Source organism: Chenopodium album, chromosome 17 (assembly GCF_948465745.1).
Source record: "Chenopodium album chromosome 17, dcCheAlbu1.1, whole genome shotgun sequence".
Classification (NCBI taxonomy): domain Eukaryota; kingdom Viridiplantae; phylum Streptophyta; class Magnoliopsida; order Caryophyllales; family Amaranthaceae; genus Chenopodium; species Chenopodium album.
Genome location: NC_137850.1, coordinates 43,172,662 through 43,200,224, shown reverse-complemented (window position 1 = coordinate 43,200,224; position 27,563 = coordinate 43,172,662). Strand labels below are relative to the sequence as shown.

Below are 27,563 nucleotides of genomic sequence, written 5' to 3'. Positions count from 1 at the left end.
GTTACTCTACGTAACAGCATAAGAAGTGGGTATAAATAATATGGCAATTTGGAACAAGCTATGCAAAGAAAATTAATACTAGCACTTGTAGAAGTTGAGAGAGTAATATAAGGAAGAGAGAGATATTCAAAGATAACATAAAAATGGCGTCTATACCAACAACGGCGGTACCAACAACGGTTGCAAGTAAGGTAATCTGTCTGAAATCAGACTATAATAACAAATTCCTGCGCTATAAGAATGACATAGATAGTCAAACATATGGCCTTCTTGAGTTTGCTGGTGATGAGGTAATGGATCAATTTGCCCACTTTGAAATTGAGCAATCCAAGACTTATGATGGTCTTGTCCATCTCAAATCCCGCTACAATAACAAATATTTTGTTAGGTATGCATTTTTAGGCATATGTTTCTAATTATTTGCAAGGATTTTAAATAAAGTGTTACTACATAGATAATATCTGATCGTTACGAATAATTCAAAACGAACGTAGATAATATCTAATCGTTGCTAGTGATGACTTTATTACAACTTGATATAGTTTTGTTTGGAGAATGATATGCTACCTCCGTTTCACATTTTTTGCAACTTTGAAGGGTGCATGGACTCCTAGGCAAAATTTGTTTGTGAGTGTAAGATAGAGAGAGAAAAATAAGAATGCATGTGATGAGGAGAGAGAAAGAGAGAAATGACAACCTATATAGGAAAAAAAAAATATTAGTTGCAAATAATATGTAGCATTCATTTTTGGCAAAAGTTGCAAAAAATATGAAACAGAGGTAATAGTTCTGATATTCTCTAAAAAAAAGGAGCATGTATGTAAGTAATGTAACTATATTATATAAGATACAAAATATATAAGATGTTTATGTTGAATACGGTCAACTAGTCAATATCAAGTCGAGTTGATCAAATTTGAGTTTGGTTAGTGATAGGTTAAGTTGAATTTGGTCGAGTCGATATTGATGAATTGAATGAATATTGATCCGGGTTTCAATAAGTTAAATTTGGTTTGGGTCATTCTCAAGTCCAAGTCGGATTTGGTTCAGGTTAATAGTTTGTGAGTTATATTCTGGTCAAACAAACCTATGTGATGAGAGAAATAGAGTAGAGAAGGAAAAGAGGCCAAACGAATCTATGTGATGTGAGATAGAGAGAATTTATAAATTAAAAGAGAAAGTGATGCTATTCAATTAGAAATTAAACTTCTTTATTTAAAAATTAACAAAATTTCGATGTCATTCCGTTAATAATGGATTGTATGGTTTATTTATAGGTGGTCTCCCATTCACAATTGGATTAGTGCATCAGCCCACAACATAGATGAAAATCAATGCAATTGGAGTTGTACATTGTTCAAGCCAATATATTTTAGTGGTGATGATGGTACACAAAAAATGCGACTTCTGCATGTCCAACTCGGTCAATATGCATGCTTGTGGAAGGACAATGATGTTGCCTCTTTTGATTCATGCTTAAAAGCAGGGTCAAATGAAACTAATAAAGACTCGTTTGATGTTTTCACTATCGTAAACTTGTTTAAAATACCCAAGCATGTTGCATTTAAGGGAAATAATGGCAGATATTTAGGTGCGGTCGAAATAAGAGGTCTTCCGCTTCTTCAATTTTCATTCGATAATCTTGATGATCCTAGAGTCGCCCATGAGGTGTTCGAAGCTCCTGATGGTACACTTAGCATAAAATCGAGTTACGTCGGAAAGTTTTGGAGGCTTGGTAACAATGAATGGATCGTAACTGATGCAGATGATCCTTGTGGTAGTAGCAACAACGCTGATGCAAAGTTTAGGCTTGTTGTGCGTGACCTTAATGTCGTAGCACTAATAAACATGTCCAACACTTGGTTTTGCAAGAGATATACGACTCGTGTCATTGAAGACTCTATGAGAGCTGAAACTGAACATGTTGACATGTTTACACCACTAGAGATGTTTGATTTGGGAACTTAACGGGCCGCGCCGTTCTATATGTGAAATGATACTAGCCACATGAGTTCCTTTTATTTTTCATTCTATCTCTCTCCTTTTAAAAAAATTGTTCAAGAGACTATGAAAATAAAAGTGTAACAACTAATAAAACAAAGGAAATATATCATACTTCAATGGTTCTGATATTTATGTTTTCTATTTAAGAAATAAACAAATTGTATTTATAATTTTATATACTATGTATGTTCTCTATTTATTATGTTCTCAATCTAAGAAATCAATGAGTTATTGGGCCGGAACGGTGCAAAGGCCTATCACATGTATTTATATATCAAGACCAAAAAACATGTATTTACATATGCTCTCTTTTGTTCCCAGGGTTCAAATGTTCAATGTAAAAGTCATACATTTATTTTTGTAGTATGTGTGAATGTGTGATGGTATGGCTTATGGAATGATAACCAATAAAGGAGGCTAGAAGAGTAGAAGGGTGCCACATTTTAATCAATTATGATGGCATGGATGGAAAATGGAATGCAACGGTAACAAACAAAGGAGATTAGGAGAAGCAACATGACGTGTAGTTTTTTTTTTATTTTTTTATTATTATTATTATTATTATATATATATATATATATATATATATATATATATATATATATATATATATATATATATATATATATATATATATATTAAATGAAACATACCTTTTAAGTATGAACGAACTTTACGGAAAAGATTAAGTAATGATAACGGCCAAATTAATCAAAATAATTTATACACGTACTACTACTACTAAGAGTACTAACTAATTTAATCCTTCTCTAATCTTGATTTTTTAATTATTTTGATAAAGTAGATTGTTTACCTACTGTAATCAACTCCTAAGATAGCGTGCCAAAAATGACGGAGTACTTTTTCAAATGTTTTGAACTAGTCATACATGACTCTAATAAGGGCATATTTGTCCATTCACTTATAACAACCTTATTCATTAATACCAACAAATGCAAATTTTTTTTGTTAATATTGGTATAATTTGTTGTTGGTATCATGTGGCCGATGTGGGTTATTAGAGTCATATATGACTCTTATTACTAGAGTCCTAGCAATCCTCGTTTTTCTAGCTTAGCTTAAAAACACGCTCAGTCATAAAAAGTAACATATTTTCAACAAAAAAAAAATGAACAGTTATACATTCGTACGACACACCACACACTCAATAAACAACAAATATGTGAAACACATGTTCTCAGTCCAAGTATTGGACTGTCCAATAATAATACATATGAAAATTAAGATCTATAAATGGCATGACAATATTAGTTTACCTATCACAAGATATAATATTTGTAGATCGAAGTTAACAAAGGAGAGGGAGAGAGAGAGTGTGATAAAAATGAGTCTACCACCACTGGCTTTAGGTATGAAGATAATGTGTCTAAAATCAGCTAAAAACAATAAATTTTTGCGTTATAGGTATGAAGATGTCCAAACACATGGCCTTCTTCAGTTTGCTGCTGATCAAGTTACGGATCCATATGCCCAATTTGAGGTCCAGCAATCTATAGATTTTGATGGTCTTGTTCATCTCAAATCTCGGTACAATAATAAATATTTGGTTAGGTATGTACTACATACTCTTTTCTTTTTTTACACAGTATGGTTCGATATAGAAGAAATATAATGACTATGGACTAATAATGTTAACTCTAATAATGTTTGTTGCTATCACATTGTACTGTACTTAATTAGATAGTATTACCAATTTACCGTGATATAAAAATAATTCTTCATAATCTACATCTATATATATCTATTTATACTTAGTTAGTATTTAAAAACAAGAGTCACAATCATTCATATGCCACATATCCTCACAACTCACTCATATGCCACATGTTACTTCTCTTGCCATTTTAATATTAAAAAAATTAAAGTAAATGTATTACATAATGTTAAAGTCTTTATGCATTCCGTAACTTGCACATTTAAGTAAGAAAATAAAGTGTTTTATTTCACCATGATAAAATAAAGTTGAATTAAATAATAAAAAGTTTTTTTATCTCTTAAACTTAAAATATAGCTTAAATTAATATGTCATTTCATATTCCACAATATTCATGTAGATATATCTAACTAAATTCTTTCATCTTCTTCCATAATTCCACCCTCACTTTTTTTTTCCTTAATAAGTTTTCACAGCATTCGACTCAATAGTTATGTAACAATAATTTCGTAGTTTCAACTATTGAAAACCATACTTTTGTATAAAAATAAGGAAATTTTGATATTTACCACCTTCAAATAACCACTTAATTGAATTTACCACCTCCAAAAAAAAAGATTTACTTTACCACCACCAAAATTTCTAAAAATTTGATTTTACCACCAACTACCGGATTCCGTCCATGAATCCGTTAGTAGGGCCCACATTTTTGACGTTTCTTCTTTATCTTCCCCGATCTTCCATGTCAACCAACCAGCAAGCAACGAAATCAACTACCTCAGTTGGCGGAATTTTTTGTGGGTTTCGCGTCTGGGTGGTGGTGATTTTGGGTTGCGATGGTTTCGCGTCTGGGTGGCGTGATTTCTGGTCTGGGGTTAGGTTGGTTTTGGGGTTAGGTTGGCTGGGGTGGATTGCGGTGGTTTCGCGTCTAGGTGGTGGTGATTTTCGGGTCGCGGTGGTTTTGCGTCTAGGTGGCGGTGGTTTCTGGTCTGGGTTTGGATGGTGGTGGGGTTGGTCGTAGCTGTTAGGTACGTGGTGGCTAGGGTTTTGAGGTCGGAAATTGGTGGAAAGGGGTAGAAATCGGTGCGGCTATGGCGTGCGGTGCGGTGGTAGCGGTTAGGTGGTGGGGTTGGTCGTAGCTGTTAGGTGGTGGCTAGGGTTTTGAGGTCGGAAATTGGTGGAAAGGGGGTCGAAATCGGCGCGGCTGTGGTGTGCGGTGCGGTGGTAGTGGTTAGGTGGTGGTGTTGGTCATAGCTGTTAGGTGGTGGCTAGGGTTTTGAGGTCGAAATTAGTGCGGTGGCTGTGGGTCTCGACGGTGGCTGGTAGCGATTAGGTGGTGGGGGCTGGTCGTAACGGTTAGGTGGTGGGGCTGGTCGTAGCCGGTCCGGCGGTGGGGGTCCCGACGGTGGCAGCAACCACCGGTTGCTTGATGGGGATTTTTTTAATAATTTTTTATGTTTTTTTTTTAATTTTTTTAAAACTTACCCAATAATATGGCGACACGTGTGCAAGGTAGGCCCCACTAACGGATTTTTGGACGGAATCCGTTAGTTGGAGGTGATTGGTGGTAAAACTGATGTTAAATTTTTTTATGAGGTGGTAAAGTAAATGTTTTTTTTTTTTTTTTGAGGTGGTAAATTCGACAAAGTCGTTATTTGAAGGTGGTAAAAATCAAAATTTCCTAAAAATAATCTAAGTTATAATCCGTGCATTGAACGGGCCAAAATGTTAGTTAGTGCAAACAAAAGGTTATAATCTAAGTTATAACTTAAATACTTTGTTATTAATGACTCAATAATCAAGTAATGTTTTTGGATGGAACATTTTTTATGATGAGTGCAGCCTAAACTCAATCAAATTAAGTTGCATGATTAATTATTCAATCTCTATGTTAGAATTTAGAAGTATGTATTTATTCATTGTTTTAGGTGGTCTCCCAATCACTATTGGATTACTGCCTCAGCCGACAAATTAGATGAAGATCAAACCAATTGGACTTGTACATTGTTCAAGCCAATCTATTTCATCAATAACGATTCCCAAAAAATGCGACTTTTACATGTCCAACTTGGTCATTTTGCATGCTTGTGGAGGCTCAATGCACCTTTCGATTCATGCTTATTTGCTGGGTCAAATAAAATTGATAAAGACTCTTATGATGTTTTCACTTTCATAAACTGGGAATCGTTGTTTAATTTTCCTAAGCATGTTGCATTCAAGGGGGACAATGGTAAATATTTAGGTGCATTCGAACAAAAAGGGATTCAATATCTATCATTTTCGTATGACAATCTTGAAGATCCTAAGGTCTCCCACGAGTTGTTCAAAACTCATGATGGTACACTTTGCATAAAATCGAATCACCTTGGCAAGTTTTGGAGGCTTGGTGACCGTGATTGGATCGTCGTCGATGCAGATGATCCTCGCAACACTACTAACACTGCTGCAACGTTTAGGGCTGTTGTGCGTGACGTTAACGTCGTTGCACTACTAAACATGTACAAAACTTGGTTTTGTAAGAGATTCACTACTGACAAGGAAAACTTCTTGAATGCTGCTACTCAAAATATAGACGAATGTGCAATACTGATGATAATTGACTTGGGAGGGGATCTATCGTCCAATACATGCACGAAGTAATATGGTTATTATATTTATGTACTCTTTATCATCTCTTCAATAAATGGTTATTATGTACAATTTAAGTTTTCAATTTCAATAATAAATGGTTACAAGATGCACTATGTCGCGTGTATCATTTTTGGAGGTGGTGATACATGTTTAGGGACAAGAGAATTGCACTCAGTATCGATTGTAATAAGTGATGTGTCTAATTCATATGATAATTTCACCCCTGTTTCGTGATCTTATTATTTGAGCTTATTTGTTTCCTTTAGAGCCATTTTAACCACTAATATATATGTTCTGCACTTCTACTATGTGTTAATGTGTTATTGTAGTGTTAATCGTATTTTATAGGAACTAGCCTTCTGGCCCGTGCAATGCACGGTTTATTTATAGGTAATTAGGTATACTATATAAATAATTATTTTTTAACATATTTATATTGGCAAATGAATAGTTTATAAAGGAGAAGAAGAGGTAAAAATTGAATGCAATTGTAGTAGAAATTAAACCGGAGGAAAGTGAACTAAACAACATTCAATAATTTATACATGTATTGAATTAAAGTTTTTTTTTTCATATGAGAAAAGGGATTAAAAAAAGAAAGATTAAATGAAGTGACATGTGGCATTGGAGAAAAAAAATGAAATATATATGTGGCACTATAGGGATGATGGTTTTTTGTTTTTAAATACTAATAAAGTATAGAGTATAGATATAGATATAGATATAGATTAGCGTTTTAGGACACGTAGTTTCAATCGTTTTAGATCACCGTGGGGAAAATTAGGACTTTGGATCGCATTTGATCTAGTGTCGTTTCAGACATATTTGGACCTAGTTGGTAGTAGCAGCCCACAAAAAAAAAGAATGTTGGACTGCCATTTCCAATCCATAATTTCCCATTAGATAAACTACTCCCTCCGCCCCTTTATTACATGCCTGTTTCTCATTTTGCACGGGAATTAAGAAAGTTAAAGATTCCTTAAAACTAATAATTGGGAGTATAAATATGCATGTGGGGTTAGAGAGAGATAGAGAGAAAGAAAAAGTGGTTGGGAATTAGGAGAGAGAAAGTATTGGAAATTGATGTTAAAGTACAAAAAAGAAAAAGAAAAAAGGTGACAAATTAAATCATCAAAAAGAGAATAATATTGTCAAAAAGTACAACCTATAAATAGAAATAGGCACTTAATTTTGATCACCCCAAAAGAGAATGCAGGCATGTAATAATGGGACGGAGGGAGTATTATATTGGGCTCCATCCCATAAAATGCAGCTCTCTCAAATCCCTCATTTGCTGCAATTTCAATTTAAATGAATTAATATTTTTATACTTAAATTAGAAAGTTCAAATTTATTAATTTAATTATAACAACTTTATTTAATTTTGAAGTATAAAATACAGTAGTACTTATAAATTAGAAAGTTCAATGGGGTAAAGACTAAATACGGTCCCAGAACTTTCGTATTACGCTCACTTTTAGTCCCTCAAAAACTATTTGTGCCATTTTAGTCCCGCAACCACCTTTTTTGGTGTTTGTCAGCCAAAAGTTGAGGGACTTTGATGACTAAGCAAGAGTTTAGGGACCATGACTCATTTTTTTTTCCTTAAGAATATATTAAAAAATTAATCTTTTAATATTTTTTAAACCCAGCCTCCTCTTCTCATTCTCTCTCCTCTCCATCTCCTAAGTTTCTTTCTCTCTGATCTCCGCCTCCCTCCTCCCTCTTTCTCTATCATCTCCGCCTCCCCCCTCCCTTCTCATTCTCTGTCCTTGGTTTTTGAAGTCCAGCACCACCCACCCCCAGGGCTTTTGATCGGATTCGACCACTATCAATTAATGGTTTTTTAGGTCGAATTCGACCATGAAAACTCCAGATCTGGGGTTTTCATGGTCGAATTTAACCATATAAACCAAACGTTGAAGATTTCATAAGGTACGTTGAGGAATTTTTTTTTAAAATTTTTTGGGTAGTGATGGTGTTGGTGGTGCGTGTGGTGGGTGTGGTTGTGCGTGTGTGATGGTGCTGGTGGTGGTGCGTGTGGTGCTGGTGGTGGTGCGTGGCTTAGGCTGGGTTTGTGGTGGCTGTAGGCTTAGGCGGGTTTAGGGTTAGGGTGGGGATTTCTTGATTTTCTTTCTTCAGATCTTAAAAATTCAAGCCATTTTTTAAGGGATAAATATGGGTGGTACAATGTTGGTGGTGGTTTGGACGATGGCAGCGGGGTGGTAGTTTAATTTAGAAGAGGGTCGAGCGGCAGCGGGGGGTGGTTTAGAAGAGGGCGGCTACGGTGGTGGTTTAGATGGGGGTGGCAGCAACGACGGTGGTCTAGATGTGGCGACGACGACGAGTGTCGAGGGGTAGTTGAGATGAGGGCAGCAGGATCGATGGTGATGGTGGTCTGTGAAGTTTATCGTGATGGAAAAGTGTTAAGGTGGTGTCGGTGGTGGGTTCGGCAACTGATAATGTTTGATTAATTTATATTAACTATTTAATTATTATGATTTAGAAGCAGAGGAAGTATGATTTTGCCCAATTTGTTGAATAATTTGTGTAGAATTCATGATTTTGTGATAAATTAGGGGTTTTGATTTGTATGATCGATTGATTAGTGGAGTTTGTTGAATTTTTATGGTGCTGGTGGTGCGTGTGATGGGTGTGGCTAGTGGTGTTAGTCGCCGTCGTCGGCGCTGGCTGTCGGCAGCGGAAGGGGGAAGGTGGCTGAGCTTTTTAAGAGTGGCTGGTTTTTTATTAATATTTTTTAAGCAAATAATTAAAAGATTTATTTTTTAATAAAATCTTAAGAAAAAAAAATAATAAAACAAAAAATAAAATGAGTCATAGTCCCTAAACTTTTGCTTAGTCATCAAAGTCCCTCAACTTTTGGTTGACAAACACCAAAGAAGGTGGTTGAGGGACTAAAAGGGCACAAATAGTTAGAGAGGGACTAAAACGGCACAAATGCGATAGTTTAGGGACCGTATTTAATCTTTACTCAAGTTCAATGGTATTCTTTCCTAAATTGGATCACAATAAAGTCCTACACGTCTTTAACAATATTACCAAAATTTGGAGCATATTGATATTGCTTTGGGGCCGAGATTTGGGGATTGGCAGTGGCGTCTTGTTACCTTGTCATTTGCTTTTAGAGGGCTTGGTGTTTATTCTGTGAGTGATATTAGGCATTATGCTTTTCTCGTTTCTCATTTGCAGTCAGCTGGCTTGCAAACTCAACTTCTACGGCGTGCTAGTATAGTTGGTCTTGGTCGTGCCTTTGATGAGGCAGAGGTCCATTTAATAAAACCGTAGATTATGAAATTTTTAGTAATCCTAGTGAGATCGCTGCCCAAAAACTTATGAAGAAATTGACGGATATTTTATTTCACAAAGGTTACTGCTTCTGCTATATCCACGTTTTTATCTCCCTGTCAGTTAGCTTTTTAGAAGTCTCATCAAGGAGAACACACCTCGACTTGGCTTCGTGTGGACGTGTGGTCCCTATTTCTGGTCTGGATCAAATGATGAATGCTAAGACTTATCGTTGTGTGTTGTGCTATCAATTGGGTGTTTCTTTATTCTCTATTTTGGCATCGTGCTCTACTTGCTCTAAGGTTTTTGTTGGGGATATTTTTAGGGATTATGCTGTATCATGTGCTGGTATGGTGGGTATTAAACATCGCCATAATGTTGTTCGGGATACTCTTCTTGATGTATGCTATCAGTTTGGGATTTTAGCAAGAAAAGAGATTGACATTGGGTTGTCAGGGGGAACGATGGGGCCCTCATACCTGAATATAGGTGTGCAGAAATGGACCTGGACCGGAAAACTAAACGATATCGAACCGGATCGGATCGGGGGATTTCGAGTCGGTCTTCGGTCCTAAAAAATGGCGATTTCGGGTTTCCGGTCCGGTCCGGGTAAAAACCAGAATATCCCGGTCCAGACTGGAATGGATCGAAAAGTGTATTTTTGTAATTTTTTGGGTGAAAATTTTAATTTTGAAGGTTAAATTTCTAAAAAAATTAGGTACAAAACTTTTAATTTATGAATTCTAGGTGCAAAATAGGAAAGCACGAAGAAAAAAAAAAAAAAAGAATATAACCAGTCCAAAACCAGACCTGAATAAACAGGTCTGGACCGGTTGATTACGGTCCGGTCCCGGTCCCAAAAAAAGTCGATTTCAGGTTCCGGTCCAGTTTTGGACTGGTGCCAGCCCTACCTGCATATGTGTTGCTTTACTCTTGAGAACAAGGTCGCAATGTGTGTGTTGACTTTACTGGGTCATCTCCTTTGACTCAGATTGGGTTGTGACTTCGCACCTAGGCGGGTTGTGATTGATGCGGCTCGTCGTAAGCGGATCAAGTATGAAGCATTGAAGCTAGTTGTCAGGCTATTAAATTAGGTATGGTTTCCTTTCTTTCTCTACCTCTTTTCTTGGGGATTTAGAGAAGGAGGTGGTTGCGTTGCTAAAGCGGATCCAGAAGTTCTCGAAGACTCAAGACACTGGGGCACGTGTTGCATCTCATATCTTCACTAGGATAGGATTTGCTATATCTAGAGAAGTGGAGGCCCAAATTGTATCTCGATTTTCCTCTAATTTCTTGTAATTTGGTTGACTTTAATTTGTTCCTCCTGGAGGGGTTGTGACTGATGCGGCTCATCAAAAGCAGGTCAAGTACGTAAGAATCCAGTTGGACAATTGGATATGGTTTCCTCCCCTTCTCCTTTTTCTTCACTTGGAGAATTAGAGAAGGAGACAATTGCGTTGCTAAAGAGAGTTCAGAAGTTCTCGATGACTCAAAATATTGGGGGACGTGCTGATGCTCATATTTTCAATAAGTTTTGCTATCGCTAGAGGAGTGGGTACCCAGATTGGGTCTTGACTTCCCCCTAATTTTCAATAAGTTGTATGACTTTGTCTATTTTTGAGATATAATAATAATAATAATAATAATAATAATAATAATAATAATAATAATAATAATAATAATAATAATAATAATAATAATAATAATAATAATAATAATAATTTTGGTGCAAATAATAATAAAAATAATAATGATAAGTATATAAGTCATAGCCTCATAGGAATTGTTCACCTTAAAAATATTTAGTATATAAGCCAGAATTGCAGCTAATGTATGAAACCTCTCAAAGCATTCTCGTCTAAAAAAAGATAAAGATGCAATCAATTTAGTTCCAATTAAACAAAATTATACGTATTACAAAATGCACGATATAAGATACATACATATACTCAATAATAACACAATAATATACTATTTCTTCTTAAGATAAAACTACAAATTAAAATGCATGATAAATATACAATGTTACTTTAACTTTGTCAAGTTCAGCTTTACACCTCCTTCATGATCAACACCAATTTCACATTAATCAGAACCTGCATCAAGAGAGAAATCGACCTTTATACGGAGTAATTAACAATGTATAATAACATGCATTTTTATTTACATTTGATTTTTTTTAGGCATAATAACAAGAATTGACAATATAATACTACCTCCGTTTCCTATTATGTGCAACAATAGAATATTTTATGTCTCACAAATAATACCTCTTTGTTGCACTTTATAAGAAATGGAGGTAGTATTACAGATTTACAGAACATTAACCGTCATGTGTGCCATTTGTTAAATACTACTGTACATCTATTACTAAAATTATTTAGAGTTGATTCTTTTATGGTTTCAAATACAAATCTTTAACAATTTATAAATAAAACTATATAAAATAGTGATGTATTAAGAATGGGGAATTTTAAAGTAAGATCTTGTTGTTTTTTTGAAGTGTATTTTTAATACACCATTTTTTTTATATATATAATTTTGCATTAGCAAACAACTAACCCTTGACAACATGGAAGAAATAAGGAAGGGATGCTTTTTTTATAAGTGGAAACACGCTGCATTAGTATGAGTCATTGTACGAGTTCTTTTGGAAAAGTGCCTAAAAGCAAATTTCTAACCTAAAACGAACAACATCATACTAATGTGAAGTGGAGTGTGCATGTAATTCGACAAGGTAGATTGCACGACTACAAATCTACGTAGTACAATTTAAAAAGAGATGAAAGAATTAGAGTCTAGATAGCTAGAAGAAAAAAAAACCCTAGCCTCTCTTTCCTCTCTTCTCTCTCTAAAATCCTAGCCTCCATTGTTGAATTTTGGAAGGGCTTCCATCGATTTTTATCGGTGGAAAGTCCCAATTGTTTGGTTTTTTTTTTTTTTTTTTTTTTTTTTTTTTTTTTTTTTGTGCTTTTTCTATTGTTTTAGGTTTATAATAATTTTCCTTTGTTAGGAGGAATATTTCTCCCTCGAAAGACAAGGTTTTTCTTCTTCTTTAGGAGGATTTGGCTCCTTCGAAAAATCGAGTTTTTCTTCTCTCTTTTGAGGGAGAATTTGTTTTTTTATTTTATGGATTGCTATAGATTTGTTTAATGGGTAAAATTTTGTGCGGGATCGAAAAAGAGGTTAATATTTTGATTACAATCTAACAAATCAGACGGAAAATTTCTACACGGCTACAATAGATCGATAGACCCCTTCACCGATAAAGGCTGTAAATCACAGTGATATGAAAGAGGGTATGAAGAATGTACGATTTACAACAACGATCGTAACTTTGCTTACGGAATGTTTTTATTTGATTTAATTATTATGTATTTATTAAATTTAAATCTCTTTGTAGATGTAGTATAACTTTATTTATTAATCAATTTTACTTCAAAAAATTTAAAAAGAGATGAAAATTTACAACTCGTGCAACCATCATCAATTTTTTTTTTTTTGGATCAATTTATGTTTGCTTTAGTCCAACCAAAACATTTGGGTCAAGCTTCAAGCAACCCAACCCAAACATTATAGGATAAAAAAAACCCAATACAAACACAAGCTCACCTAAATCAAAATGCACCCAACTTCAGCTAACCACCTTTGTTTAGCTTCTTCAATGGCTTCCAATTTCTAAGGTTAACCCTTCATTCTTCCCCAAAATTTCAGGGTTTGTTTCTGCTACTACTACACAAGCATTCATCAATGGCGTCTTTAGCTCTTCACCTTAAATCCCACCATCAAAAACCTTCTCAATTCCTCCTAAAACCCACTTCCTCTAACCTCACTTTCTCTCTCCTCTTTTCTTCATCTTCTTTCTCCGACAACGACAACAATGGCGGCGGTAATCCCCCCGATAAGTCGCACCCCTTTTCATCTTACTCTGATGGCATCAAATACAAGCTGAAAATCCTTGAACAGCAGCGAGAACAAGAACAGCAAACTTCGGGCTTTAAGTATTCGAATATTGGGGTAAATCCTCAAGGGTCTTTGAATCCCAAAAATGCTGCTTCATTTGATGAAATGAAGAAGAATTTGTCGGGGGTTTCGCCGTCGATCGACGGTTCCGCCACTGGGTTTCGAGCAGCAGCAGAAGCAGACGATGTTTCAGACCGGAAATGCCGGGAACCCTAATGATAATTCTGGGAAAAATACTGGGAGTAATACGAGTGCAAAGTTGTAGAGTGAGAATTTGCCAATGTCGGTGTTTGGGAAGGAGATGAAGGAGAAGGAGATGAATACAGGGAAAGCTGGGGATGAAAAAGGCGACCACGAGCCACTTGTTATACTAATAAGCAATAAAACAGAATTAACTTATCTCTTGATGCGTGAACCAAACTGACAATAGCCGCGTCGTGGAGAACCACTGACCTAAAAGACGATTCCGCGCTACCTCCCGGTGCAGTAGACAAATGCGGTCGCCCTCCAGGATAAGCACGGCGCCGGAGTTTATGTGCACTCACAAACCCGACTGGAACTCAGAATACTTGCCCAGAAAACAGAATGTAAAGAACATGTGTTTAGATAATTTTAGAGAAGAGAGATGACTGATTGTGTTGTGTGTTTAGGCTGAGAAAACCACCGAATATATATAGGGTGAAGAGGAAAAACGGGAAGCATGAAAGGTGGGAAGAATCTGGCCAAGAAAATGACCAGATTAATTTGGTCAGTCAACAACCGAGGCAAGAAACAAGGAATTAATTAGTCAGCTACAATCAAGGAATTAATGGCTGATTAATTCTCACAACAGTCAGAAAAGAATAATCCCAACAGACAAAAAGGAATATTATGTTTAATAAAGAAAAGGGAAATAAAATTTCTCCAAAAAGATAACAAGGCGCATTCCCTAAGACCCAAGTCCCGAGGCCCGAGTCCGACCCGGCTCGGCGCGCGCGCGTGTGTGTGGAGTAACACACACCTCCAACTCACTCAACTAAGTAGTGCTAAAGTACTACATTATAAAAACAAGGAAAAACCTTCCTCCCCAATCAATGTGGGACTTTTCCCCTTTCATTTGTTTTTTTCTCTCTCTCTTATTTTTCCCAACACTCTTGTTTTATATCAAGAACTTCCAACAATCCCCCACAGGTTCGAAGATATGAAAAAGAAAGAAAGGAAAAATGAATTATGGGCAAAACAAAACAATTGCATAAGTGTCAATGTCTCGCGACTTGAATTAACACATAGTGGACATCAAGCTATGATCCCTCACCTACCAAGTGACCTTCGTCTTGAACTCAATAGGGAGTTAGGGACCCGTCACTTTGAGCCACACAATTGAACATGTATAATATTCTGAAATTCCGCGAATAAAGATGACGCATTATACCGGCCATACGTCCAGCCTGGATGCTCATAGGTGCTCTAGAGTATAAGCCCACGAAATACTCATAGGAAGCGGCCACACTTCCACACCTAAGTAGGTGAACTCCATCAAGTGTGAGCTACAACACACCTCCAAAAATATGGATATGGGTTCATTAAGAGCCGTATGCTCAACCTCCTTCTCATATGTAGCTAAGCACAAAACAAACATCTAGAGATGGACAAATAAAATAAAAATGTGCTTCCGAATTATTACATAATGTTCCCCTTTGAACTCATAGTGAGTAGGAGTTCATTATTTCACAATTCATACAACGGGCTTTAGCCCCATCTCTTCCGATGTTTCCAAAACTAGTTTTTTACATAGGCCTTTAGTTAACGGATCCGCAATGTTCTTTTCGGACTTAACATAGTCCAGTGATATCACCCCTTCAGACAACAAATTTCTGACGGCTTTATGCCTCAGACGGATGTGTCTCTTCTTCCCATTATAGGCATGGTTGTGTGCAACAGCAATAGCAGCTTGCGAATCACAATGAAGTGCAACTGAAGGAGCTGGCTTCCCCCACAGTGGAATATCTGCAAGCATGTTCCTCAACCATTCTGCCTCATGACCTGCCAATTCAAGAGAAATAAACTCAGATTCCATAGTAGACATAGCAGTACAAGATTGCTTACAAGATTTCCAGGATACGACTCCACCCCCAAGGGTGAAGACATAGCCACTAGTGGAGTTAACTTCATCATTATCGGATACCCAGTTGGCATCACAAAAACCCTCCAAAACTCCAGGAAATTTGGAGTAGTGCAAACCCCAATCCATAGTACCCTTAAGGTACCTAAGCAACCTCCTTAGAGCAATCCAATGATCACTGCTTGGATTATGAGTGTACCTGCTCAACCTACTAACAGAATAAGCAATGTCAGGTCTAGTGTAGTTCATAAGAAACATAACACTACCAATAATTCTAGCATATTCAGACTGATTAACTGGATTACCATTATTTTTCTTTAAGTGGAAACTTGGGTCATAGGGAGTCTTAACTGGATCGACATTAAATGAGTCAAACTTTTTAAGAAGTTTTTCAACATAGTGTGACTGATTAAGACAGATGCCATTTGGAGTCCTCTTGATTTTTACTCCCAAAATCACATCTGCCTCACCCATGTCTTTCATTTCAAAATTCGAACTCAAAAACTATTTTGTCTCATTTACACGATCCAAGTCAGTCCCAAAAATCAACATATCATCCACATAAAGACAAATAATTACACATCCATGACTATCATGCTTAAAATAAACACAAGAGTCACCTTCATTAACATGAAAACCATTACCAGTCATAGTCTTATCGAATTTGTCATGCCATTGCTTTGGAGCTTGTTTAAGCCCATACAATGACTTGACAAACTTACAAACCTTCTCCTCTTGTCCTGGAATAACGAACCCTTCAGGTTGGACCATGTAAATCTCCTCATCCAAGTCACCATTCAAAAATGTAGTTTTGACATCCATTTGATGAACAACAAGACCAAAAATGCAAGCAAGAGCAATTAAAGTCCTAATGGTTGCAATTTTAGTAACAGGGGAGTAAGTATCAAAATAATCAATGCCAAACTTTTGAGTAAAACCTCTTACCACTATCCTTGCCTTATACTTGTCTATGGATCCATCGGCCTTTAATTTTTTCCGAAAGATCCATTTACAAGTAATGGGCTTACAACCTCTAGGAAGTTCAACCAATTCCCAAGTGTTATTATTGAGAATTGATTGTAATTCACTATCAATTGCTTCTTTCCAAAAAACAGCATCAACTGACCTCATTGCCTCATCATAGGTTCTTGGATCATCTTCCAAAATAAAAATATGCACAAAATCATCATCAATTAAGGAAGATTCAGATAAATAAGAAGTAATAAAATCAGGACCAAAACTATTTTCCTTTCTTGCCCTTTTGCTTCTCCTTGGCTCCAAAACAGAATCATCGTTAGTAATAGGAGCATTAGCAATAGGTAAACTAACAGAACTACTAGCATGCAATTCACTATCATTAGAAGGAGACATTTTCAAAGGAAAAATGTTCTCAAAGAACTCAGCATCTCTTGCTTCAATGATATGACCACCTGCATAAGAATTGTTAGCACCTTTAACAAAGAAACGATAAGCTGCACTTTGATAAGCATAGCCAATAAAAATAGCATCAACAGTTTTGGGACCAATCTTATCCCTCTTGAAGCTAGGTATGCCTACTTTTGCTAGGCACCCCCACACTTTCAAGTATTTCAAGTTTGGCGCTCGACCTTTCCATATTTCGTATGGAGTCTTGTCAAGCTTCTTGTGAGGAACCCTGTTCAAAACATGACAAGCAGAAAGAATAGCCTCCCCCCACATGTTATTAGGAAGCCCAGAACTAATAAGCATAGAATTCATCATATTCTTTAAAGTTCTATTTTTCCTTTCAGCTATACCGTTTTGTTCGGGTGAATAGGGAGCCGTCGTCTCATGAACAATGCCAAGTTGCTCACAAAATGCCTTAAGAGTGTCAGGGCTGTACTCACCACCCCTGTCACTCCTAACCCTCTTGATCTTTTTGTCCAACTGGTTTTCTACCTCAGCTTTATATTTGAGGAACATTTCCTCAGCTTCGTCCTTAGACCTGAGAAGATAAACCATGCAAAAACGTGAACAATCATCAACAAAAGTAATATAATACTTTTTACCCCCTCTACTTTCGTGATTGTTAAAGTCACCTAAGTCACTATGAACAAGTTCTAGTACTTCAGTCTGTCTATCTACTGATTTAAATGGCTTCTTAGTAAATTTGGCCTCAACACAAACTTGACATTTCGAAAAATCAGTTTTAGAAAAACTTGAAATCAAATTTAAGTGTTTAAGCCTTTTAACAGAATCAAAATTAACGTGACCTAATCTAGCATGCCATAAATCAATAGACTCAGCAATATAAGCAGAAGAAGTACTAGCATTCTTATTCATAGTGTCAATCTTAACATCAAGAGTAAAAAGCCCCCCATTACAAAAGCCCTTCCCCACAAATTCCCCATTGCGAGTAAGAACTAATCTATCAGAATCAAAGGAGAGCTTCAGTCCAGCTTTCATGAGCAAACTGCCAGAAATTAAATTCCTGCGCATTTATGGAACATGCAAAACATTAGTGAGAGTAAGCAATTTTCCAGAAGTGAGAGTGAGAACGATCTTCCCTTTGCCTTGGATAGAAGCAGAAGCTGAGTTGCCCATGAAGACATTTTCACCTTCAACCTTGTCATAGGTAGTGAACATGTCTTTGTTGGCGCAGATGTGCCTGGTAGCTCCAGTGTCAACAATCCACTCAGCAGCATTACCTGTAAAGTTAGCTTCTAAAACAACAGCAACAATAACGTCAGAATCCTCAATAAGATTTGCTTGACTTTGCCCATTCTTCTTCTTGACCCTGCAATCTCTAGCCCTGTGACCAGTCAAACCACACTCATAACAGATCCCCTTAAACTTGTACTTCTGAATTTTCCCATTAGGCTTAAGGTTACTGTTTTTGGCTTTGGACTGGCTGTTTGATTTGGGTTCAACAAGGTTGGCTTTGGCAGAAAAAGAGGAAGGAAAAACAGAAGGGGTTTTGTCTTTGATACGGTTTTCCTCCTCAATTTTGAGGTGGGCAGCAAGTTCCTCTAAGGTTAGGTCTTTCTTTTTGTGCATGAGTTGGTTACGAAAATCCTTCCAAGAGGGAGGGAGTTTCTCAATCAGAACAATAGCAAGGGTAGTATCACAAATAGACAGACCTTCAGCAGCCATATTAATACAAATACTCTCATAAGCATGAATCTGATCAATAATAGGCTTATCATCAACAACTTGAAAACTTAACCACTTACTAACACAATAACGTTTAGTACCAGCATCATCAGTTCCATATTTTTTCTCTAAAGCATCCCAAATATCCTTAGCATGATAAAAACCCATATAAATATCCAACAGACTATTCGACATATAATGCAACAACATGCCCTTACAAGTTCTATCATCCTTAGAAAACTTAATCTCAGATTCAGACAAATCATCTTTATCAACAGGTTCAACAATATCATCAAGAACATATGCAACATCAATCTGCTCCAAATAAAAATGCATCCTAACAGCCCAACATTTATAATTCTTTCCATCAAGAGGTTCTAGTTTAGACATATCAGGAACAAGGAATTTGGAAGCCATAATCGTCTTTTAGATTGTTATACTAATAAGCAATAAAACAGAATTAACTTATCTCTTGATGCGTGAACCAAACTGACAATAGCCGCGTCGTGGAGAACCACTGACCTAAAAGACGATTCCGCGCTACCTCCCGGTGCAGTAGACAAATGCGGTCGCCCTCCAGGATAAGCACGGCGCCGGAGTTTATGTGCACTCACAAACCCGACTGGAACTCAGAATACTTGCCCAGAAAACAGAATGTAAAGAACATGTGTTTAGATAATTTTAGAGAAGAGAGATGACTGATTGTGTTGTGTGTTTAGGCTGAGAAAACCACCGAATATATATAGGGTGAAGAGGAAAAACGGGAAGCATGAAAGGTGGGAAGAATCTGGCCAAGAAAATGACCAGATTAATTTGGTCAGTCAACAACCGAGGCAAGAAACAAGGAATTAATTAGTCAGCTACAATCAAGGAATTAATGGCTGATTAATTCTCACAACAGTCAGAAAAGAATAATCCCAACAGACAAAAAGGAATATTATGTTTAATAAAGAAAAGGGAAATAAAATTTCTCCAAAAAGATAACAAGGCGCATTCCCTAAGACCCAAGTCCCGAGGCCCGAGTCCGACCCGGCTCGGCGCGCGCGCGTGTGTGTGGAGTAACACACACCTCCAACTCACTCAACTAAGTAGTGCTAAAGTACTACATTATAAAAACAAGGAAAAACCTTCCTCCCCAATCAATGTGGGACTTTTCCCCTTTCATTTGTTTTTTTCTCTCTCTCTTATTTTTCCCAACACTCTTGTTTTATATCAAGAACTTCCAACACCACTTTCTTATTTTAGAAAGTTGAGGGAGACTATTTTGTCTATTGAAAATAGTAGCAAGGACAATAGGCTCAAGAATGCTCCAAAGAATGCTCCAAGTGAGTCACTTTCTCTCATTCATAATAATTTTATTCTCTGAAGAATTGTGCTTTTCATTTTTTTGTATTGTAATTGCGATTTTCGAGTTGAATGTTTTGTCTATAATCGTACACGATAGTTAAGTTGGTGTGAATCCCAGGATTTCTATCATCAGGGGTATAGTAATCACAAACTAAGAAGGGGTTCATCTGTAATGTTCTTATGGAAAAAATTGCTAATGAACTTTGCTTGGTTTTGGGATTGTTATTTTGAAGTGTTGTGTATTGAGGGATGAATTCATAGTTTTTGTTTGAGCTTGAAGAAATGATTTAATACCCTGCTGTTTTAGTTATCCGAGCAAATTTGCTGAGCTCAAGCGTGTTGATTGAATGCTTATGTTTTAATGATGTTGTTTTATTCTCAATCCGTGGACTTGATCTATGTATTCAAGGAAGGTTAACATTTCATTGTACTTGGCTTTTATGATCATCTTGAGTGCGGGATTAAGTTGGGGTACGTAGGTGGAAAATGGTTTCATTTATATTCAAGGCTGTATATATTTTTAGTTTATTTTTGGTTAGAGCATTGAAGCCTTGAAGGCCTCACATGATGATTCCTGGCTTAAGATGTGTTATCGAATAGAAAAGTATGAAATGCTAGAGGAAGTGAGATCCTTTTGTGGACACGGAAGGCGTGAACATATTTGCTCTGTTTAATGTTTGGGGTTACAACTCTCTTCTTGAAATGGGAACTTTAGGATCTATGTTCATGCATTTGGCAGACTTCTTTGTTAAAAGCATGAATATACGACTTGGAGGGGATGATGCTTAGTTTGGGTAGAAGGTGTGATTTTTTTGCTTTTGAATAAACATTTGAAAGAAATAGTTTTACTGTGATGGATTAAGGATGTTGTATTCTATTCATCATTGGTCACACTCTATTGGAATGTCAATTGTCAAAACCCTTAGTTTGCTTTGTTATCCTAGGTGGGAAACTCCATATGAATGTTATTTTTTTGGACATAGCAAAGTAAGAGTAGTGTTATACATAGGGATGTCAGTGGGGCGGGTCAAGTAGGAGACCCGCCCCATCCCCGCCCCAATGGGGCGGGGATGGGTCTTGGTTTGGCGGGTGGTGGGGCGGGGATGGGGATAAAAATCATACCCGCCATGGGTGATGGGGCGGGGGTGGATTTTAAGTTGTACCCGCCCCATCCCCGCCCCGCCCCACCCGCCCCATCCCCACCTCATACCCACATCTATATATCTTTTAAAGCAAAATTACATACTTTTATTCTATTTATAAAATAATTACATGAAATACAATATTAATTATAATACTTTGTACGAAATTTATATTATAACACAAAAATGTGTATATAATGTTTTATTTTATAATTCGTATTAATTATGTAAGATTGTGTATTTGATATACGGATATTAGGTGGATCTTGGGTGGGGATTAGGCGGGTTTTTGGTGGGGATTAGGTGGGGATGGATATCCAAGTGGGGAGTGGGGCGGGGATGGTTTTGGAGTTGTACCCGGTGGGGCGGGGATGGGGATGAAAATGGGATGGGGATGGGGATGGGGATGAAAATATTAGGTGGGGATGGGGATGGGAAGGCCAACATCCGCCCCGCCCCGCCCCGCCCCATTGACATCCCTAGTTATACACCTATTTGGTGCTTTCTGATGCTAAGGTAATATCATATAATCTCATCTTGTTTTATTTTCATCTGTAATGTTCCTGTGGAAAAAAATTGCTAATGGACTTTGCTTGGTTTTGGGATTGTTATATTGAAGTGTTGTGTATTGAAGAATGAATTCATAGTTTTTGTTTGAGCTTGAAGAAATGACTTAACACTCTACTGTTTTAGTTATCTCAGCAAATTTGTTGAGCTTAAGGATGTTGATTCAATGCTTCCGTTATAATGATGTTTTATTCTCAGTCCGTGGACTTGATTTATGTATTTACGGAAGTTCGTTATTTCATAGTTCCTATCTCTTATGATCATCTTGTGTGTGGGATTAAGTTGGGGACTTGGGGTAGGTGGGTAGAAAATTGTTTCATTTTATATTCAAGGCTGAATATAATTTTAGTTTATTTTTGGTTTAAGCATGGAAGGCCTGGCATGATAATTCTGGGCTTAAAATGTGTTATATAAAATAGAAAAGTATGAAATGCTAGAGGAAGTGAAATCCTTTTGTAGACATGGAAGGCAGTGAACATATTTGATATGTTTGATGTTAAAGCTCTCTTCTTGAAATGGGGACTTAAGGATCTATGTTCATGCTTTTATCAGCCTGGGAGGATGAGGAGAAGCAGAGTCATAATTATTTTTCAGAGTTGAAGAAGAGTCTTCCGTCTCTTGACAATAGTAGCAAGGATAATGGGCTCAAGAATGCTCCCAGTGAGTCACTTTCTTTCATTCATAATAATTCTATTCATTGAAGAGTTGTGCTTTTCACTTTTTTGTAATGTAATTGCGATTTTCGAGTTGAATGTTTTGTCTATAAACTTATATGATAGTGAAGTTGGTGTGAAACCCAGGATCATCAGGGGCAGCAGCGGATCCAGGAGTTCAAACCAAGGGTAGCACCGGATCCAAAAAAATAAAAATAGAACAGTCAATCAAACAAACTGGGTTAGTTTTTATATTATGCGTTTTGTTGCCGTAAGTGTATTCCTTCCGGTTTTTGTAAGTGTCTTATTTTGACTTTTTTACTATTCACATGCATCACTTTGACTAATATATTGGTGTTTTACACGTACATTGAACATATTGATATGGATATTTATCTTGTTATAATTGTCTCAACGTATAGTTTGATTTTCAACTATCAACATTTACATTATTGATAATATTAGCTTAGTCATAATTTTATGTTGGCATATGTGTCATTCATACCGAGTAGGAGTAATTATTAATCATTAAACTTTAAAAGATTATTTTGATGGAATTTAATTTCTTACAAATAATTTATATTCTATATATAAAAATACTACAATCAAATTTTGTGTTGTATATAAGAAAAAAGATTTATCACATAGGATTTTTTTTTTATATATTCCATTTAAATGTTGAATAAATTTTGTTTACTAATATAAAACTAAAAGTATTAGCAAGTTTATATTCCCAACATGTATTACTAGTTTATATTGATACTAATGTATATTTTTTGGACCGTTTTTTCAAGGTTTCTACAATAATGCCTCGACTTATGCGTTCCATGTGGAAGAAAAAGCTAAAACAAATACAACGAGTTGTTTCAATGGTTATCATTATTTTGATGATGTATTATGGTTATCATTATTTTGATGATGTATTGGATGTGGCATATGATGTGTGTTGTTACAATAAGGGGTGTTCAATCAAAAGAAAGGAAAAGAAACAAAAAAATTGTTGCGAATGTTAGTATTAAGAGGGCTTTATAGGGAGAGTGATGTGAAATGCAAGAGTGAGCTTCGTGTTAATAGTAGAACTTTCAATATTATTTGTGAGATGCTTAGAGACATTGGGGGTTTGAGTGGAATAAAAAACATGGCGCTTCAAGAGATAGTAGCCTTTTAATACACGTTGGCTCACCATAAGAAGAATAGGTCTATTGGACAATACTTCTTTAGAAGTGGAGAAACCGTGAGTTGACAATTTCAAGTCTAAGGGCTTTTCTCAAGTTGCATGAAGTACTCCTTTACAATCCCATACCAATATCGGATGATTGTGAAGATGAAAGGTGGAAATCTTTCAAGGTATTGGTTTTTTCTAAGCTCCTAAATTTTGCCAGGATTATTTTATTATTTTTTTTTTCCTTCTTGTTTATAAGTACTCGTAATATTTTTTCCATGTCAATGACTACACGGAATAATCAAATTTGGTTAATGTTAGCCGACCCCCCTTTTGGGATTAAGGCTTTGATTGATTGATTTTTGTAGAATTGTTTAGGGGCATTAAATGGGATTTACATTAATGTAAATGTGCTTGCACAAGAACGACCAAAGTATAGAACAAGAAAAGGAACAATTGCTATGAATGTATTGGGTCCCAATATGCATTCGGTCCAGGTAAGTGAAGCTCATTTTTTTGTGAGTATATAAGTTTTGTTAGTTTTGGTAGGTAGTAATCATTTTCTCTAATAATTTTTAAGGTAACTATTATTTGGTTGATGCGGGATATACGAATTGTGAGAGCTTTCTTGCTCCATATAGAGGCCGAAGATACCATTTAAAGGAATGGACGGATCGATAACTTGAAAGTGTCGAGGAGATTATGCTAGGGCGTGAAATGTGATTGAGAGATGTTTTGGCCTACTTAAGAAGATGGAGTATTCTTTGAACTCATGGACGTATCTTGATGGCTTGTTGCTTATTGCATAATCTAATTAGAAAATTCATGCCTAAGGATGATATAAACGAAGATGAATTGGATGAATCCGATGATGATTCCGAAAGTGATTCCGATGATGAAAGGGAATTTATTACAAGTATTGCTACTTCGGATCATTGGACCAATTTTAGAAACAAATTAGCCCAAGATATGTTTAAGGATTGCAGGGCGAGAGGTAGACATGGTCAATAACCCAAAGTGTATGTTTTTTTTTTTTTTTTTTTTTTTTCTTTCATTCTTTGATTACATTATGTATATATATAGGTGTATTTGCAAGTTTATGTGATGAATTGTCTAATGAATGGGATTGGTTGGACTGTATATATTTCCTGTTTTTGTTCATTTTGAAAATTTGAAGCCACTGCCACTTTAAATTTGCCTTCTACTTTGCACAGTACTAAATCTTCTAATCTGCTTTTTGTTCTGTTCGTTTCTAATCTGCTTTTTGTTCTGTTCGTTTCTAATCTGCCTTCTGTTCTGTTCATTTCTAATCTGCCTTATGTTATGTTCATTTCTAATCTGCCTTATGTTATGTTCATTTCTAATTTGCCTTGTGTTATGTTCATTTCTAATTTGCCTTGTGTTATGTTCATTTCTAATCTACCTTCTAATCTGCAATTTGTTTAGGATGGAGGCTAGCAATCGAGGAAGAGGTAAAAATAGAAGGGATTGGACATATGAAGAAGATGCAGTTCTAATAAGATATTTGCACGAGTTGAGTACTTGAGTTGTGATCCGAAGTGGAAGTGCAAGAATGGGTTTAAGAATGGTTACATGAATAGATTAGAAGAGATGATCAATAGCGTACTTCCTAATTGTGGCTTGAAAGCGGTTCCCCACATTAAGTCAAGGATCAAGCATTGGTCAGAGAAATATAGTGCATTATCCACATCAGGATTTGGATGGGATGCTGAAAAGAACATGTTGCAAGTAGATAAGGCCATGTTCGATGAATGGGTGAAGGTATGAACTGCTCTTTCACACCTCTTTGTTTCTGCTCTCAGAATAATGTCTACTGGTGATGTGCTGCTTGGTCTGTAGGACTGTACTACACTACTACCTATTTGTGACTGTTTGATTGCATAGTTGTAATCTTTGGTTCATTGGATTGTTAATTTATCATAGGGACAATTTACATACTAATAGACTTCTCAGATGATAACTTGACTTCTCTGTTCAGATTGCAGTTGAAATATGCAGTGTTTTATTTCAAAAATCCTGGTTTAGTGCAAGGAAGAAAGAGGAGTGACTTTAATTGCAGGCATAGGCTAACAGAGTTTTGTACCAAACAGTACGATTAAGGGTTATTATTCTTGTACAAAACAGAACTTGAACAAAAATATATGGTGCTGAACAGATTTTATATAAGCCTTGCAGCCTGTTATAAAGCCTATTTTTTTTTTAAAAAAAGACCTAACAATTACCTGTACAAATCTGAGTTTAGCCAACTTAAAATTGACCTGTATTATACTTTTTTTTTTTTTTCTGTTTTTGGTGTCATTTTTGTTTCTGGAATAAACCAATCTTAAGCTGAATTTATATTTATGATGCTGTTTCTTCTAAATATTTGGCTTCTAGCTTGTCAAAAAATAAAATAAAATATTTGGTTTCTCTAGATATATCTTTATATGCTGGGCAGTTGAATCTTGATGCAGTAGTTCAACATTATCATAGAAAAATACTATTAATATTGTAAGATTGTATAAATGGCATGCCTAAATTGTCTACACCTTGCAGTTCAGGTAGGTGAGCAACTGTGCAGGTGCTGAGCAAGGATAGTTTACTTTTATTTTATTATTGAATATCTGAATATTTAGTTAGAATCATACAGCAGAGAGATAGATTATTCGGAATCTAAACTCTTAACTCTGAACAAAGAGTTTAGTTTATAAACTAGTGTATGCATAAAATATATTAATCTAGTTGTATTATCTCTTATATGGCAGACTCATAAGAAAGCTAAGGGGTTGTTTGGAGTTTCATTCATTCACTATGAAACTCTTGCGGAGATATACGCAAAAGACAAAGCTACCGGAGATGCAAGTGAGTCGTTCGTTGATGCTATAGAAGATATTGATCAAGAGATTGATAAGCAACCATTGAATGTCGAGAGTGATGAAGAAGAAGATGTGAATTCTACTCATTCGGACACTTATTCTCCTACAAGTCAATCCGGAAAACATTCCATGAAGATAGAGGATGATCATTCAACTCCTTCAAAAATGGCAAATGTGAAGGCTTCTACAATTCATTCTTCCGCAAGTGATTCGACTACTCAATCCGGAGAACACTTTGTAAAGGCGAAGGAGGCTAAGGAAAAAGGAAAGAACATGGTAAATTTGAAGAGTTTGTGTAGGAATGATGATGATGATTTGGTTGCCTCCCTCCATGATGTTTTCAACAATATTGGGAAGATATTTGAAAATATCAATGTTAATCTCAAGACTATGGCTAGTGCATGGTCTAAAGCGGAAGAAAGGGAGCAAAGGATGGATGAAAAGGTGAACAAGGTTTTGGACGAGGTGATGAAGTTGGATGATATTTCTCCATCCGAAACTTTAGAGTTAGCTACTATTCTCATGGTGGAACAACATAAGCTTCACATCTTCTATCAAGCTCCATTTAATATGAAAAAACAATATGCAGTTGATCTCTTTAAGAAGAAGTAGCGTTTGGTTGCGTGCTGTTATGTGAGGAAGCTCTTTGAGAAAATGTAGAGAAGTGGAGGTTTTGGTAATAAAGCAAAAAAACTCATAGCTTAAGCAGAGCTGAATTGGTAGTAGTTGAAACTCAAATTTCATTGGTCTTTACAGCTTTTTTATGTTTATGAAGTTTTGATGTATAAATTTGTTTTCCTAGAGGATTATTCATTTGATGATGATATGATTATGAATGACATATTAGTCAATGTTCCGAAATTTAAAATGAGTGCCAAACAAAATGGTGATAATTGTTTCCGTTTTCTTTGTTGTACCAAACGACTAGTAAGGGTAACACTATTTGTTACCTTCCCCCCCCCCCCCCCCCCCCCCCCCCCCAAATTTATTTCCATTCCGTTTCTTACACTAATCCCATACTAAAC

General features: G+C 36.2%; 3 protein-coding genes across 7 annotated transcripts; all 3 read left to right on the top strand.

Annotated features, from left to right (window-relative positions):
- Positions 1 to 53: 53 nt before the first annotated feature.
- On the top strand, positions 54 to 1,986 carry LOC145588076 (uncharacterized). Its single transcript, XM_081644725.1, has 2 exons — positions 54 to 388; positions 1,278 to 1,986. Exons 1-2 carry the CDS (start codon positions 144 to 146, stop codon positions 1,966 to 1,968), a joined length of 936 nt encoding a protein of 311 aa, XP_081500851.1. The 5' UTR covers positions 54 to 143; the 3' UTR covers positions 1,969 to 1,986.
- Positions 1,987 to 3,312: 1,326 nt separating this feature from the next.
- On the top strand, positions 3,313 to 11,163 carry LOC145589072 (uncharacterized). Its single transcript, XM_081645640.1, has 5 exons — positions 3,313 to 3,576; positions 5,608 to 6,315; positions 9,457 to 9,595; positions 9,919 to 10,105; positions 10,979 to 11,163. Exons 1-5 carry the CDS (start codon positions 3,350 to 3,352, stop codon positions 11,161 to 11,163), a joined length of 1,446 nt encoding a protein of 481 aa, XP_081501766.1. The 5' UTR covers positions 3,313 to 3,349.
- An 8,856-nt stretch (positions 11,164 to 20,019) lies between these two features.
- On the top strand, positions 20,020 to 27,434 carry LOC145588075 (uncharacterized). 5 transcript variants are annotated; one of them, XM_081644721.1, is made up of 7 exons: positions 20,020 to 20,116; positions 22,400 to 22,507; positions 22,648 to 22,741; positions 23,295 to 23,847; positions 24,031 to 24,681; positions 25,109 to 25,444; positions 26,428 to 27,434. In XM_081644721.1, exons 6-7 carry the CDS (start codon positions 25,256 to 25,258, stop codon positions 27,148 to 27,150), a joined length of 912 nt encoding a protein of 303 aa, XP_081500847.1. In that variant the 5' UTR covers positions 20,020 to 20,116; positions 22,400 to 22,507; positions 22,648 to 22,741; positions 23,295 to 23,847; positions 24,031 to 24,681; positions 25,109 to 25,255; the 3' UTR covers positions 27,151 to 27,434. The 5 variants fall into 5 exon arrangements, with proteins under 5 accessions (XP_081500847.1, XP_081500846.1, XP_081500849.1 ...); XM_081644720.1 differs by having other exon boundaries at positions 22,648 to 23,847; positions 24,031 to 24,159; positions 24,243 to 24,681; XM_081644723.1 differs by having other exon boundaries at positions 22,632 to 22,741.
- Positions 27,435 to 27,563: the final 129 nt, after the last annotated feature.

Excerpts from the sequence above, each read along its gene's own strand:
- LOC145588075 (XM_081644721.1), top strand. The coding sequence starts at position 25,256 with ATGAATAGATTAGAAGAGATGATCAATAGCGTACTTCCTAATTGTGGC. Across the intron at positions 25,445-26,427 it reads TGTTCGATGAATGGGTGAAG|ACTCATAAGAAAGCTAAGGG; the intron begins GTATGAACTGCT and ends CTTATATGGCAG.
- LOC145589072 (XM_081645640.1), top strand. The coding sequence starts at position 3,350 with ATGAGTCTACCACCACTGGCTTTAGGTATGAAGATAATGTGTCTAAAA. Across the intron at positions 6,316-9,456 it reads TCGTCCAATACATGCACGAA|AGGGCTTGGTGTTTATTCTG; the intron begins GTAATATGGTTA and ends ATTTGCTTTTAG. Across the intron at positions 10,106-10,978 it reads GCCCTCATACCTGAATATAG|GTCAAGTACGTAAGAATCCA; the intron begins GTGTGCAGAAAT and ends CATCAAAAGCAG.
- LOC145588076 (XM_081644725.1), top strand. The coding sequence starts at position 144 with ATGGCGTCTATACCAACAACGGCGGTACCAACAACGGTTGCAAGTAAG. Across the intron at positions 389-1,277 it reads AATAACAAATATTTTGTTAG|GTGGTCTCCCATTCACAATT; the intron begins GTATGCATTTTT and ends GTTTATTTATAG.